Source organism: Haemaphysalis longicornis, unplaced genomic scaffold (assembly GCF_048455015.1).
Source record: "Haemaphysalis longicornis isolate Haplotype H1 unplaced genomic scaffold, Haemaphysalis longicornis Haplotype H1 scaffold_8, whole genome shotgun sequence".
Classification (NCBI taxonomy): domain Eukaryota; kingdom Metazoa; phylum Arthropoda; class Arachnida; order Ixodida; family Ixodidae; genus Haemaphysalis; species Haemaphysalis longicornis.
In genome coordinates this window covers 155,538,999-155,552,532 of record NW_027526445.1, presented here as the reverse complement: position 1 = coordinate 155,552,532, position 13,534 = coordinate 155,538,999, and the positions used below count along the sequence as shown (strand labels likewise).

The 13,534-nt window shown below is 49.2% G+C and overlaps 1 protein-coding gene across 1 annotated transcript; it reads right to left on the bottom strand.

Annotated features, from left to right (window-relative positions):
- Positions 1-2,770: 2,770 nt before the first annotated feature.
- On the bottom strand, positions 2,771-13,227 carry LOC144149047 (endothelin-converting enzyme homolog). The gene is made up of 5 exons (XM_077680595.1): positions 13,050-13,227; positions 11,384-12,331; positions 8,445-8,962; positions 7,200-7,482; positions 2,771-3,101 (listed from the first exon to the last, which is right to left on the bottom strand). The coding sequence occupies exons 1-5, from the start codon at positions 13,143-13,145 to the stop codon at positions 2,802-2,804; spliced, it is 2,145 nt and encodes a 714-aa protein (XP_077536721.1). The 5' UTR covers positions 13,146-13,227; the 3' UTR covers positions 2,771-2,801.
- Between the last annotated feature and the right edge of the window lie 307 nt (positions 13,228-13,534).

The window sequence follows — 13,534 nt, the reverse complement described above, 5'->3', positions numbered from 1 at the left end:
CCAAACAGGAAAACAAGTACGGCGAGAACAATGAAGTTTTTCAAAGAGTGCGCCGGCGAAAAAAAAAAAAGACATTTTAAGGTTCCCAAGCTGTAGTGTAAGTTTCACCGCACATCCGTGTTCGTATCGCATTACGGGCGGCGTGTTTTATGATAAAAAACGACGAAAAGGGTCGTTAACTCTCTGTCGGCGCGGTGGCCTGAACCGGCGTAATATTACCTCATTGAGCGCTGCGACAGCGCCGAACAGCTTTAGCCTTTGCCGGTGCTGGAGTCTGCTTTAATTTAAGGCTATTCCCACCGTTGACAACGGATGGACGCAAATAAAATAGCTTTCTGTTACGCAGAAGATATAGAAGTAATCGCCTACACCTTAGAAGGACGTGACAGAATTAGAAAACTGCCGTTATATCGAAACGCTTCCTCAGCAAAGGGTCCCGTCGAAAAGTACTCAAGTGGCGTCGACTGAAACTAAAGCAGCCACCATAAGACTCAAAAAAAAAAAAAATTGCCGCGTATCTGCTCCTTTCGTTGCAAATGTCGTCAAAAGACGATAGTCTTTGTAGACATTTCCCGAGGAAATGCCACCCTTTGCTTTCCGGCTCACCTCTCATGCTGTTCCTGTACCGTCGCGCTCATCCCAAGGTAAACACACTAAAGGTTTGCGCAAGGCGATTTGAATTTACCGCGTTCCACTGCTGCAGGCTGGGTTCCTCGATGCGAGCGCTGCAGTACGGCGGAGACGCGCGTGAGTGGAGGCGGCCGACTACAAGGTTTATAGAACCGCGTAGGCGTGCTCCACGTGCGTTTTAAGCAGAACGCGGAATCTAGCTAGTGAAACCTTTCGTTGCAGTTACCCCGTGATTTTTGATATGCCGCCAGGAGGCGGCGGTTTTCTGCAGTAGATGTGTAATATCATTTGCTTTCGAAAAGCCCAACATCCATAAACTTTTTAATAAAAGAACACTGTAAATATCCCTTGTGTACTAATTTCTTGTCCTATATTTGCGTAATGTCTTGTTCTTGTTCAACAAAGTTGACAAGTATGAACATATAAACCGGGCTTTGACGTTTACATTTGGCCGTCAGTATATAAGACTATTTCGCAAAATTAATTTTGCTTTGGCCGGGTGGCTCAATCGAGTTACAGACAGACAGACGGACAGGCAGACAGACATACAGACAGACCAAAATTTCTGGGTTTAAGTAGCCCAAGAAAGCCTATCGTCTTTAAAAAAGAAAACACAGGCGTAGGTGCACGTAATAACGCATACTTTTTCGGGTCCTTGTTTCGGCGCTCAGTTACTTAATAACTTGCACATGCCAAGTGTACATCGCTCGGATGTAAACAGACTATGTCTATGGATCGTGTAGGCAACACGATTGACAACTTCATTTTCGGTATTCTTCCATGTCGCAACTCTTCGGTAGAGTGGTGTAGTTTAGGCTTACGCATTTTAGTAGCTCCAAAGTGTCTCTCAGCGGGTATGAAACGTGTTTTCAAAAATATTTCGGGGGCTTGCTTCACCAAAGCTGCACCTTGGCTGTGAGGCGAGCCGTAGTAGAGAGCTCCGGATTAATCTGGACCACTTCGATATTTTCAACGTGCGCCCAAATCTCGACGCACGGGCATTTTCTCTCTTTTTTTTTTTTTTTGAAGCGTGTTTTAAGCACGCGTGCTGACGCTTTGGTCCTGCGTTACTTAGTCTGCTTTATAACTTTTTATTCATTAGCGGGATAAACTATACACAAAACGGTGGCTTTCAGCTAGGTAATAGTACCGTATTGTTGTGTTTACTCTTTGCCCCACCATCTCATTCGCTTTCCTGTGTTGAACCGGAGCCCGAGAAACAACAGCTTCTCGCCGCATCCCCCCCCCCCCCCCCCCCCCCGAGCAAGCAAGTATATTAGAGGCGTTTTGATAGTGAGTCCTAGCCATGGAGCAAAGAAAGCTAAAAACGACGACAGGATAGAAAAATCTGTTAATTGCGATCCAGGCCAAATAAAAACAGATCTCCAGTGATGACGCGTCACTACGAGATGGCAGGTTTGCCTCCATTGAACTTTAGCTCTACCCGCTTTTACATCATCCCATCTGCCATTCCGAAATAATGGCCCACAATAACTGCATTGGCTCTGGTGGGCCACAAGGAACTGTTGGAGGCAGTTGTGTTTCTTTTCCTTTCAGTATTCAATGCCGAATTGTTTCGCGTCCTCATTGACGAATGCGTGCTCTAGAGAACCGTATACATCCCAGGGCCCTGTGACACTTGTGGAAAAACCATTTTTGTATTGTACGGAACGTACTGACGACGAGAAAGTTCCTTGTTTCGACGAAGGGGCTGAGCCACAGCTCGGATTTTCAGGTTGCGCTGCTTGTGAAGAACCGTGGGAAGAACTGCTCAAAGTTAAGCCAAACCTAATTGAGCATTTCCACACAGTCGACTAAAAACCACAACGAGGAGCTGGCCCCCAGGTTCTCCAAAAAACAAAGTTTGCTTCCGTTGGACACATTGAAACAGGACAACTATATAGTTAGCTAACTGCCTATAGGTGCTTACAAAAAAACAAAAACTTGCGATAATGTTATTCACGGCCTCTTTGGCTCCTCCTCGTGCAGTAGACCCATTCCAGAGCAGACGACTATACACGAAGAAAAATTCAAACTCTTAAGTTCGTTTTATTCAACTGAATGGTAGAGTTTTGTTCGATCAGCACAACTGTTATGCTCCGATTTCAGTGCATGTTCCTTCCCGCTCTCTTTTGAGGTGAATGTCACGAGCCCCGCTGTTCCGATATCGTTCACCAAAAGGAGCATCGTGAACTCGGATTCATGGGCGATCCGGCGGGGCAATTGAAGGCGCGCGCAAATGCCTCCATGTTCTTCACGGGCACGTTGCAGCGGTTCTGGTAAGACGCGTACCAGCTGGCTGTCTTCGATTTACTCGATGCACACCACTTGGTGCACGAGGCGATGAAGAAGATCTGCTCGGGGTTGAGCTCGGGTGGTTCCGTCTTGTCCCTCTCCTCGAGGCTTTGGTAGGCGATGTAGGCCGACAAGAGACCCACGAAGTCGGCCATGTTCTCGGCATCCTGCTCGTCCTGCACGTGTGTAGTGGAAAAGAAGAAATTGTTTAAAAGGGGAAAAAAGAGCCCCGTATCTGCTTGCTTTACTGCAAATGTTGTCAAAAGACGATAGCAATCTGCCGCCCCTGCCCCGCAACTCCTTTCTCGCTCTACGCCCAGCGCTGACCACCACTGCGACACTGTCGAAGCAGTTCGGATTTGTAGAGGGATGCGTCGACGTCAAAAATTACAGATAAATGATGTACTCCTCCGCATGTTCAAGCGGCGATGGAATTGTAACGCGAAGATTTCTTTGCGCGAAACTCAACGGCGAAGGGTCAAAGTCGAAGCTGCTGTCACCAAAAGTCCTAACTGCGTGCGAGCCAAAGTCCAAAGCATCTGCGAGTCAAAGTATAGACTAAGACGACTACAAGGAACCGCTCACGAGAAGGCTGCGCGTTAAACCGTCGTCGTCATTAGACAGAAAGGTGCAAGATTTTTTTTTACTGCGACGCGCCCATCCGTGATAGCTGTCTTGTTCAGTGATCACCACCGTAATGCAATGATGGAGTGTTAAGCCAAGCTATATTTTCCTACAACTCTATCTTACACACTAAAGGAAGGCGGTGCGAGCAATTGTCCTAGGTAAACAAAAAATAGAGTTCATGAGTAGCAGTATACCGCAGCTATCAATGTTTTATGCTACAATTGTTGAAAAACTACACCGCCGGTATATAAACATGTAGTAGTAAATAGGTGGCAGGCAGATGCGTACGCTTAACTCTTGGTCTATAATGTTGAGGGTGATGGGTGATTCTATGAAGAGTGGAGGCGTATAGCTGGGGGAGGACGGGGGGGTGGGGCGGGAGTAGTGCCCATGTCAAAACACCCTCCAAAATTTTCTTAGTGGTATTCTGTCCACTCCTAAATTCCGAAACTTTCTTTTTGTCCACGTTGTTCCCTCTCAGCATCGGTCTTTTTAGTATGTAAAAACAAAAAACAGGAAAATGAGATAAGAAACTGAAAAAAAGAGATGGTGTTTGCGCGCGGGCTATCTTTTCTTTTACTTGTTTTTTTTTTATAACCGCGGGCGCATAAAACTCCCCCAAAAATATGTTGGATACGCTGCGAATGGAGAGGGTTGCGATTTAAAAAAAAGATTCCGAAGAACACATGTATCGCGACGAATAACGAGCCCTATTTGAGACGTGGTTTTGCAAAGTGAGGGTTGCAATTGCTTCGAGGCACATTCAAAGGGAAGACTAAATTGCCTAGAACGAGTGCATCGACACAAATCATAAGCCACTAATTCACAGCAACTGAGAATGATTCCTTAATTGCAAGGTGACGAGCGATATGACACGCTTGGGGTGAGTTAATTAACGAAGCATGGAAAGTCAACAATGCATCCTGAACTCGACTAGTTCTCATGTAAGCAGAGATGCCGTTTTATGAGCAGCGCTACTGTACCATTTGAGTTTTCGCTTGCAGCTGTTTTTACTTAGAAAAAGGCGGATCATCGAAAAACATTTAAATTGTCCCTACACAACGTCAGCAGAGTCATGTAGAGGAAATATTCAGACATTTGTCAATGCGTTAACTCTTTGTTAGAATTTATCTGGTTCGATCAAGGGAAGCTAGATGCTCCACTATACCACGAAGTTATGTTTCTTGTCCGTGGCTTTCATCGGCGGTTGGCAATTCTATTAACTAGTTTTGGGGGGGATATAACGGCTGAGTGAGAAATTGGCTGTTCAGTCGTCACTACTTCATCCGTTTACACTTAATGTCGAGCTTAATTGCTGAAAGGTTACGTTTAAATTGCATGCCGTTGACTGGCACAAACTATGTTCTTTGAATGGACGAAACTTCTATCTTGTCTTCAACTTAGTTCTCAGCCACAATTTTTCTTGTTTTTCTAGTCAGTTAGTAATGCATTTTCGGTTTGGTGGATCATGTCGTCGACCCATAACCGAACTGGTATTTTGCGTGGTTCGATGCCATGAGTCAGATGTACCATAGTTTATATTCGAACAATTCAGAGGTTTCTTTAGGGCAGGGTTTCTATTTTTTTTCAGTTAGGGCTGCTTGTTTGCAATGAACTGTTTTTATGAGTCCCTCGTACACCGCTTTAGGTAGCTGATTTCGGCTGGGAATTCCGATGAAACTGCCCAACCATAGACCACTATTACGCTACAATGATGGCTTAACCTCAAGCAACGTGGTCTGACGCTTTGCTATTCCAAGTAGTATGTCCACTTAATGCAGAATCGTGGGGAAAACTTCACGCTATGCAGAAACCGTGACAATAAGTCGCAGCGGGAACGTGTAGACGAGAATAAAAAAATTCCGCCACCTTAGCAATCAAGTTGCTAAGACTGAGGAACCAGCGGAGCTGGTGGTATTCACTATACTCGGTGACAACTTAAGAACGGCACCGGAAGTTGCCGCTGTGCCTTATCACCGTAGCCGGATGTTGCTCCGCGCGGCGCAAGTAGGGCGTTACTGGGAATATTTTGAACACGGCGTTAGCCGTTCCCGTGATTTTTTGGACTTAATATGCTTATAAGCGACTCCAGTGACGACAAACAAACTGCGTGAGACAAGGCAGACGATATCACGCATTCATAGCAAACCCCTTTCAAAACGCGCGCGCACTGACGCCACGGGTCCGGCGCTTTGGCGGAGTGATACACTACATGAGGCGGTGCCGTTCTTGAGTTGTAACCGCGTATAGCTTTAACTTGGCTTTTCTTAGGCCTGCCCAGATCGGCCATTGATGGCGTGGAGCACACGCCGTCTCTCAACTAGGAGAACACCTGCACGTCAGAGCTTACGTCATCATTAGGCGCAGCCAATCCATGACGCGCTCCTCCCCACCCGAACATCTGCACCGCGACGCTCACTCCCCACACTTGCTCGTCGGCTCCTTGCCTCCTCGCCACCTTCCCTCACACTTCTTGGCGTAGCATTTTCCTCCTCTCCACTTTGCTGCGCCTAGTTTCGAGCGACGCCAGGAATTGATGTAACTGAATCTTAAACAGCTCCGCTGTTAACATTTGCTGTGGTTGCACCCGGTTAATCAGAGCTTGTCTTGTAAGTCAGTTTTCGCGCCGAGAGCGTGCAGTGATCGCTCTCGGTAGTCTTCAAAATAGCGTGTTCAAGACACGCCTCTATTGTGCAGTGACCGCGTGCTCAAAACACAGGTGCTTCCTGGAGAAGTCGGCGCTGTGTGCGCTAACGCGCAGACAATTTGTATGCGGCCAGCGCCTCAATATATGATTTTCTGGTGGCACGTGCCTTACCCTTTTCACCTATCCCCATATCCCCCCTCCCTTGGAACGAACAGACGATGAGACGCTTTCCCTCCGCAATAGCATGCACGGGATGCTGTCCAGATCTTGTTTAAGCTTGAAAATCAGCTCGGCGCTATGTGGCACAGAAGGCGACGAAACGGTTTCTGGATTTATACCCACAGGGATGATACAGGTTCATACCTTCGCTCACGCGCATGCAATCACTTCGACGCGCTCACCTGAGAAATTACCCCCTGCGTGCCAGAAAAAAATGCATTAACTGCTACAGGTTACTCCTACATGCTACAGGGTGACTCCCAGACATCTGCTTCCGTCACCCCATCTCACGAACCTCTCTGCCATACGTTCACCCTCTCCTACTACCGAACAAAAAAAAAAAAAAAAAACTTCTTCCGGCCCACCACTCCTTATCCAACGCCAACGCCACTTCATAGCGGAAGCTCCAAGCTTATACCAAGCTTATACCGAAAACACCTTATCTTCCCCACCCCATACCTTAGTTACTGCTAGAATTGCAATAGCCCCACTCCCACGCTCTGCCACTTTGTATGGGAGTGGCTGGGGCCACCAGACGGGCTCACCCCTACACGGATCCCCACCCTCTTCTCTTGTCAGGCTGCTCTGTCCAGCACAGAGCCGCAAGTCGAGCTACGTCTGATCGAGCGGGCCCGCAGGATAGCGTACGTCTTTGGGGCCAGGGACTGAGGACCCCACTCATCGAGGCTGCTCTTCCGGCACCCAATCGCAATAAATGATTTTATTACCACCCTTAATCTGCTACCTTCAATTGAAAGCGTCGATGGAGCGAGACACATACCGTTGTCAGTCCGTGCGACCTTCGCAGGCACGTCACCCGCTCCATGTATTTCTCCCTTGACTGCTGCGACCACCAGTCCCGCTGCCTTCCCTGCGCGTCCCATTGGCCCCCCTTTGCATCGAAGGCGTGGCTCATTTCGTGACCAACGATGGCGCCCAGACCTCCGTAGCTCATCGCCGTGGAATTCCCGCGCGAAACCAGCGGTGGCCGCAGTGCCGCCGCCGGGATCACGATCTTATTCAAGGCCGAGTGGTAATAGGCGTTCGTGGTAGTCACTGAGAACCTGCGAAGTTAAAGAGAAGATTGCCTGCAACACCCTAATACGTCCGAAATTAGAATATGCACCAACCAAGGGCGATCCCGCACTTGCCAGCACTTCGTAACATATGAAATCGCTCAGAAAGCCTTACCTATATTAGGACTATTCACGTCATTTTAGCAGTGCTAAAACGTCTTAACGCCTTAACTAGCACATCGCCACAAATTTTTCATGAACTTTATCGCCACGTAACCCTCCTCGATGATTACTTCGAACTGCCTGCCGATATTTTTCCGTACCACGACCACCCCTACAAATTCCAACACATAAACGCAACCCATCTGCTTTTCCGCAGTCATTTTTCCGCGTAATACAATCGATTAGAATATTTACTATCGCACATCGCCCGACAAAAAGACGCAATGAAGTTTAAAAAAATTCATCATTATGCGTGCACGCCGGCAAACATTGAGCGACAATGCCAAGTCGTGCTAACAAAACACCACGAAACCACGGCACAGCACCAGACAACAATGAGATGCCCTGGTATTACAGAGTGATTGGGAAGGCGGGAAAAAGTCGCAAAATGTGGTTAAATAAAAACCACAGCCGTTTCGCGTCGCTCAGGATGATAGAATAAAGCACTATCGTGGCCTTGTCACTGAGCCTCACTTTCAACAAGTTCGCACAAAGCTCTCATGTGTCAGCCATACCACAAGTAAGTTACATGCGAAACGTTTCATTTAAAATGCTGTGCACGGACATTTCTCCGAGAGATATATGCGAACACTGCTTCATTTTCTGCAATTAAAAAAAAAGGCTGAATGTGTGTGAAGCTTATAGGTACATACAAGCATAGTTTTCTGGCCGCAATGAGGTGCTAGTACCATTTAGTAAAGTTGGATGTGTATTTTCGCACATTTGTCTAGAACCCCCCTTCCAACGTATCCAGAAACCCCTATCGTCGAGCAATGCGTTATCATTACCTGAAGCTGGTGCGGTTCTGGATCTGCCATTCCATGGTCTTGCCTATCGCGGTGATCCATGGAGTCAGGAAGTGCGCGCCGACGTCAGGGTAGGACCTGTACACGTCGTCCATCTGGTAGTGGGACTCGAAGTACTTGGGATATCCGACGTACACTCCCATGGAATCGACCTTTTCGGTGGCTGCCGCCTTCGTCTGCCCTGACAGCCAATCGGAATGCTTGGTTTGATTTATTATCGCTTCCTTGATGCGTTGGGCCATGGCGCGGGAAGCTCCGACAGTGGACTGGGGAACGTGGCTGAAGAGGTACCAGGAGTAGAGGGGGACTTCCATGGCCTGCACGGCCGCCTTCAGGCACATCGAGGTGAACTCGACAAAAGTGTAGCAGCCTCGAGCCACGTTGGCGATGGACAGCGGTGCCAGGGTACGGACCAACTCCCAGGCAGTGAAGAGGCTTAAATCTTCTCTTGCCAGATTTGTGTACAGCTTGTTGAAGTACTCTATGGCACCGCGTGTGATCTGCCGAAGAAACAAAGCGCAATTAGGAGTGGCGCTCGACCTGACCGCGTACGTGCTCGTACGCACCCGGAACAAATGCAATAGCGCCTCTTCAACAAAATTGGTGAGTTTTTTTTTTGTTCAGTCGTCTCTAGACCTGGTTGAACAAAAAATACTCGACGATACCTTAGCACTTATTATAGGTTGTGAAGGCGGAATAATTATTGTCCAGTTGATAGCCGCTGAGGGGTACTTTACTTTTTGCGATGCATGTAACGTTTTCAAGTTTTGAAATTACAGTGGTGCTATGTAAACCATGTTGCTCGTACACCGTCGTAACGTTGACTCATCGTTTGAAACTCAATAGCTTTCATTTTCAAGTAATGCGTTCCGTAGGGGCCATTGTGAGGTTCAGGAAAATGGTCTTTTGTTTGGTGGTCAGACGGTCATCGTGTTTACGATTGTTGGTCGAGTTCGCAGATGTCAGGTTGCAGCGAACTCGATAAGGTTAATGATTTTGTGTCGTGGTGACTTAAAGGGCGCATTACATTTTATGCGCAGCACTTTGACGGCGGCGTTATACCTCTCTGCGAGTGAACGAATGGAGAACCGAAGACAGAAAGAAACGGAGAGGGAAAGTGTGGCGAAAGTGTGAGGGGGAGGCAGTAATACATGCTGGGTGGTCGCATAGTGCTGCGAGCTGACTCCGTAGCAGTGTGTGCCGTCTTGCGCTCGTCGATGACGTGTTCACTTCCTGAGACGCAGTTCGCGCCGCCGACACTGAGGCTTACCATGACTGACATTTTCGCGGGAGGTTCGAACACGATTTACACCAAGATTCTCGGCCGCGGCGACGCATTACAAGATAACGGCAGAGCATCGTGCGCCGACGTGCGTTCGCTCATCATGCGAACACTTCCTGAGACGCAGCAGATATGCGCCGGGACCGCGAAGACCGCAGTTCGCGGATCACAAATTTCGCATTAGGGAACATAGTACTCAAAAGAACCGACAATTGGGCGAGTTGGTACTTATTAATCTTCCCTAACAGCGCGCACACACGAAGAGTAAGGCAAAGAAGGGGACAGGACGAGCGCTCGTCCTGTCCCCTTCTTTGCCTTAGTCTTCGTGTGTGCGCGCTGTTAGGGAAGATGAACATAGTATTCGTCAGCCATTTTTTGGTTTAGTTTAGTATTTTGAAAACAACCTTACACATTCGGCACCCATATGTTCTTCTGCAATGAAGATCTATAAAAGTGCCCCTCAAATATTCAATGGCGTCTGCCAGCTTAGCGAGTTTGAGTCAACATTTTCGCTGTGTTGCCGATAAAATCGGCTTGTAACCCTGGCGACTGACGATTGGCATAATTCGATGCACGGCCTACAAAACACTTTGCAGCCAGGATCGAATCCGGGACACCCCAGATTAGGGTGGCGGGGGAGGGGGGGGTGCTTAGGCCTATGTTCAGTCTTAGCAGGTAACTACCCTAACGTAAGATCAAATTGCACGCCAAGCTGTGTACATCGGCTGCCGACTGTTCCGAAGTCGAGAGCCCAACGCATTCATTTGGTTTACGTTTGGTCAATCAGAGCGAAGCCGCCAAAGTGGCACCGTAGAGGTACGCGCCCGCCAACTCGCATTCGAGAGCGACGGATTCGATTTTCATCGTGTCCCGAATTCTCCCAAATTACTTTCCTATTCAATTTCTCACGTTTGTCCCGTTGCACTATAAGGCCACTTTGTGTGCTCTTTGGCTGCTTGTTGCGCTAGAAGTGGCGTTTCTGCTCATTCGATTGCTTTCGGCAAAAACACGGCACAAGAAAAACATTTGAAGCGAATGAATGTAAACGACAAGTGAATTCCAAATCCGTAGATAGAGATTATGTCAAGTGGCTCAAAACTCCTTTTAAACGTGTGGGCAATTCAAAAGCGGAGTAGAATTTATTTCAAGGTCAGAAATCCGGATGAAACTTTGCTTCATGAATGGGGAGCGCTGGCGGAAATTTGAAGTTATTGTGTCTAATACACAGTTTTACCAATATTTCCAGTAATCATTCTAGTCGGGTATTGGGCACCGCATGCTCAAGGTGCCTTTTCTTGTCAAAAAAAAAATCGAAACAAACAACGACTTTCAGGTGATATACTACTAGCCACAAAAACGCCATAAGCGCGACTTATTCACTCAAAGTCCTTAATGTTCTGACACTTTGCTTGCATGGTCAAGTTGCCGGAGACAAAAGAAGCTCCTGTTCCTAATTTACGGAAAAGTAGTCGTAGCGAAAATTGACAGAATGAATGAAAAGAGACCGTGCCGAGGCTCGTGAGTTTCCAAGGGAAGGATCATTTGTATGTATTCTTTTTTACTTGGGTGTAATGAACGCGGGAGGAAAATTTTACCGCTTTGTTGAAGGGTGTTGTCACCACGATGCACTCGAACTCACCTGCACTGCGTCGTCTCCACCATAAACGCCGCTTGAGTGGGCGGAAAACAAGTCCTTCCAGTGATTCCGAGGCAGGTTAGGTGTGAGGCTATCCAAGCCTTGCACCGTCGTGAAGGTCACCCCTGCATTTTCCCTAAGGACACCTTCAGTGAGGAGTCCACTGGCCTTGTTTTCTGCTTCGATGACCCGCGCCACTAAAGCGGTGATTTCCTGCTCGGTCGAGGGCAGCCCGAACGCCACCAGGTTCCCGCGGTAGAAGCCCGCCGGTACGTCTTGTCGCTTCTGGAACCACAAGAGTTGCCGGCTGTTGAGGCCTATGGCAATCGGACGCTTCATGGAGGACACACGCGCTTCGGCTAAACTCAACCCCAGCAGCGTGTTCAGGTTGTATCTGAAGAAGAGCAATATCATCCTGTCCAGGGCGTCTGCTTGCTTGTAGAATTTCGCCGCGAGCCCCACGGAGCCTAGGAAGCCGGCCAACGCGGGTGTGCTGTCGAGACCTTCGTCTCGCACGCGCCTGCAAGCCCTGTAGAGCGCGGCAGCCTTCTGAGCGGCGCTCTGCCGGCTGGCGGGAACTTCGACCGTGTCTAGCGTCACCAGAAGCATCGTGTGCAGGGTCATCCCCATGTCGAGCATTGTCTGCCCCGATGCGTCGTCGTAGTCGCCGCACACGTAGCCGTAGAAGTCCTCGCACGGATTGCTGTCGTTCTTGACAAGGGCCATCGGAGGGGCGTGAGTTGCATTCACAGCGACCGGAGGCGGTGTGAGGTCGGCACGGGCCTTACACAGAAAGAAGTAGGTGAGCGCCATGGCGGCGAGAATAGCGAGACCCAGGGCGAGGAGCAAGCACAGGGGCCAGCAGGCGCAACAACTTCCTCCGGCTGCGCCTTCCTCGTAGTCGCGTACGGGCGTTTCCTCAGCCATGTAGTATGAACCGGCTCCCACCGCCTGCGAAAGGTCGAACTTGGAGATTAAGCGCGCCTTTGCCACAATCGAATGCGTATCGCTTCAAGCTGCCGCGAATAAACAAAACTCAGGTGCGTGGAAGATCTCGTAGAAGGGAACATTCGTTTGATTAACCATGAACTTAGTAGCAAAATCTTTTTCGGGGAAAGGGGAGGTTTGATCTGCCGAACCTACGCGTGCACTATGTGGCACACCTTCCTGGATGGCTGCGTATTAAATTTGGCCACGTGGAAATTTTGAACGTGTGCTGGAAACTGGATATACGTCTACGCAGGCCGTTGTCGCGTTTGGGCTCCATCTGAACAGCAACCACCGTGGCCCAGACCCATCCGGGGCATGGGTGTCGGCAGGAGTTTGTCTTGAAGGGGCCCATCCAATGCATTGTAGGGGAAGAGGGACAGTGCGGGGGAAGGAGCAATTGTGCTAGTGTGGCTTGAGTATAGGGGAAGGAGGGAGTTCCCCTACTGCGCCCCCCTGCCGACTCCCTTGAACCCGCGTCTTTAGGCACGGCAGCACAACGCCTCAGGCGGATACTGTCAAGGCCGACAGCACCGGAAAAGGCTAGCGAGAAGGGAAGGGCAGGAGAAGGTAACAGGAAAATTGCTGTTTCTCCATCTGCGGCTCACACGATAGGCGATGTTGTACAGGCGGCGTTGCTATCGCACACAGTCGGATCAATGTGAGTGAACGGAGCGCTAACCATTGGGGGTGCGGCCAGGCCTTGTGATGACGGCACGCTCGATGGGAAACTGCTTCCAACGGTACCGCTCTGCTCTTCGTAGAGGGTGTACTGCATCCAGGGCTGGTGGTAATGGTATACGCGCGTGTGGCAGCATGGCGCCGCGTGGTGATGCGCGCAGTTTGAAGTGACGGTGGTAACCTGTACAAAAGGACGGAACAAGGCCACATGTCGCCCACTGAAGGAAGCAGCACATGACGAAGGCGTGAGGGTATACAGGGGACTCCAAAGTGTGGATAACACTCACATCACGCCCAAGAAAAAATTAAACTCAGTTCAGCACAGTGCGAAATCTGCTGGAATAGCGGAGCTGTGGTTGTCTTGAGTCGGCTCGAACGTCAACGGGCGCTCGCTGGATAACGGCAGTACCGTCGCTGCGCAACTTCTACGGTTCGCGCAAACGGAAGAGGCACCTACCGTCAGTGGCGGGGGGCTCCTTCCCTCTT

Coding starts and splice junctions, on each gene's coding strand:
- LOC144149047 (XM_077680595.1), bottom strand. CDS start 13,145: ATGCAGTACACCCTCTACGAAGAGCAGAGCGGTACCGTTGGAAGCAGT. Junction 12,332..13,049: donor GCCTGGCCGCACCCCCAATG/GTTAGCGCTCCG, acceptor GACCTTTCGCAG/GCGGTGGGAGCCGGTTCATA. Junction 8,963..11,383: donor GTGGAGACGACGCAGTGCAG/GTGAGTTCGAGT, acceptor TTTCTTCGGCAG/ATCACACGCGGTGCCATAGA.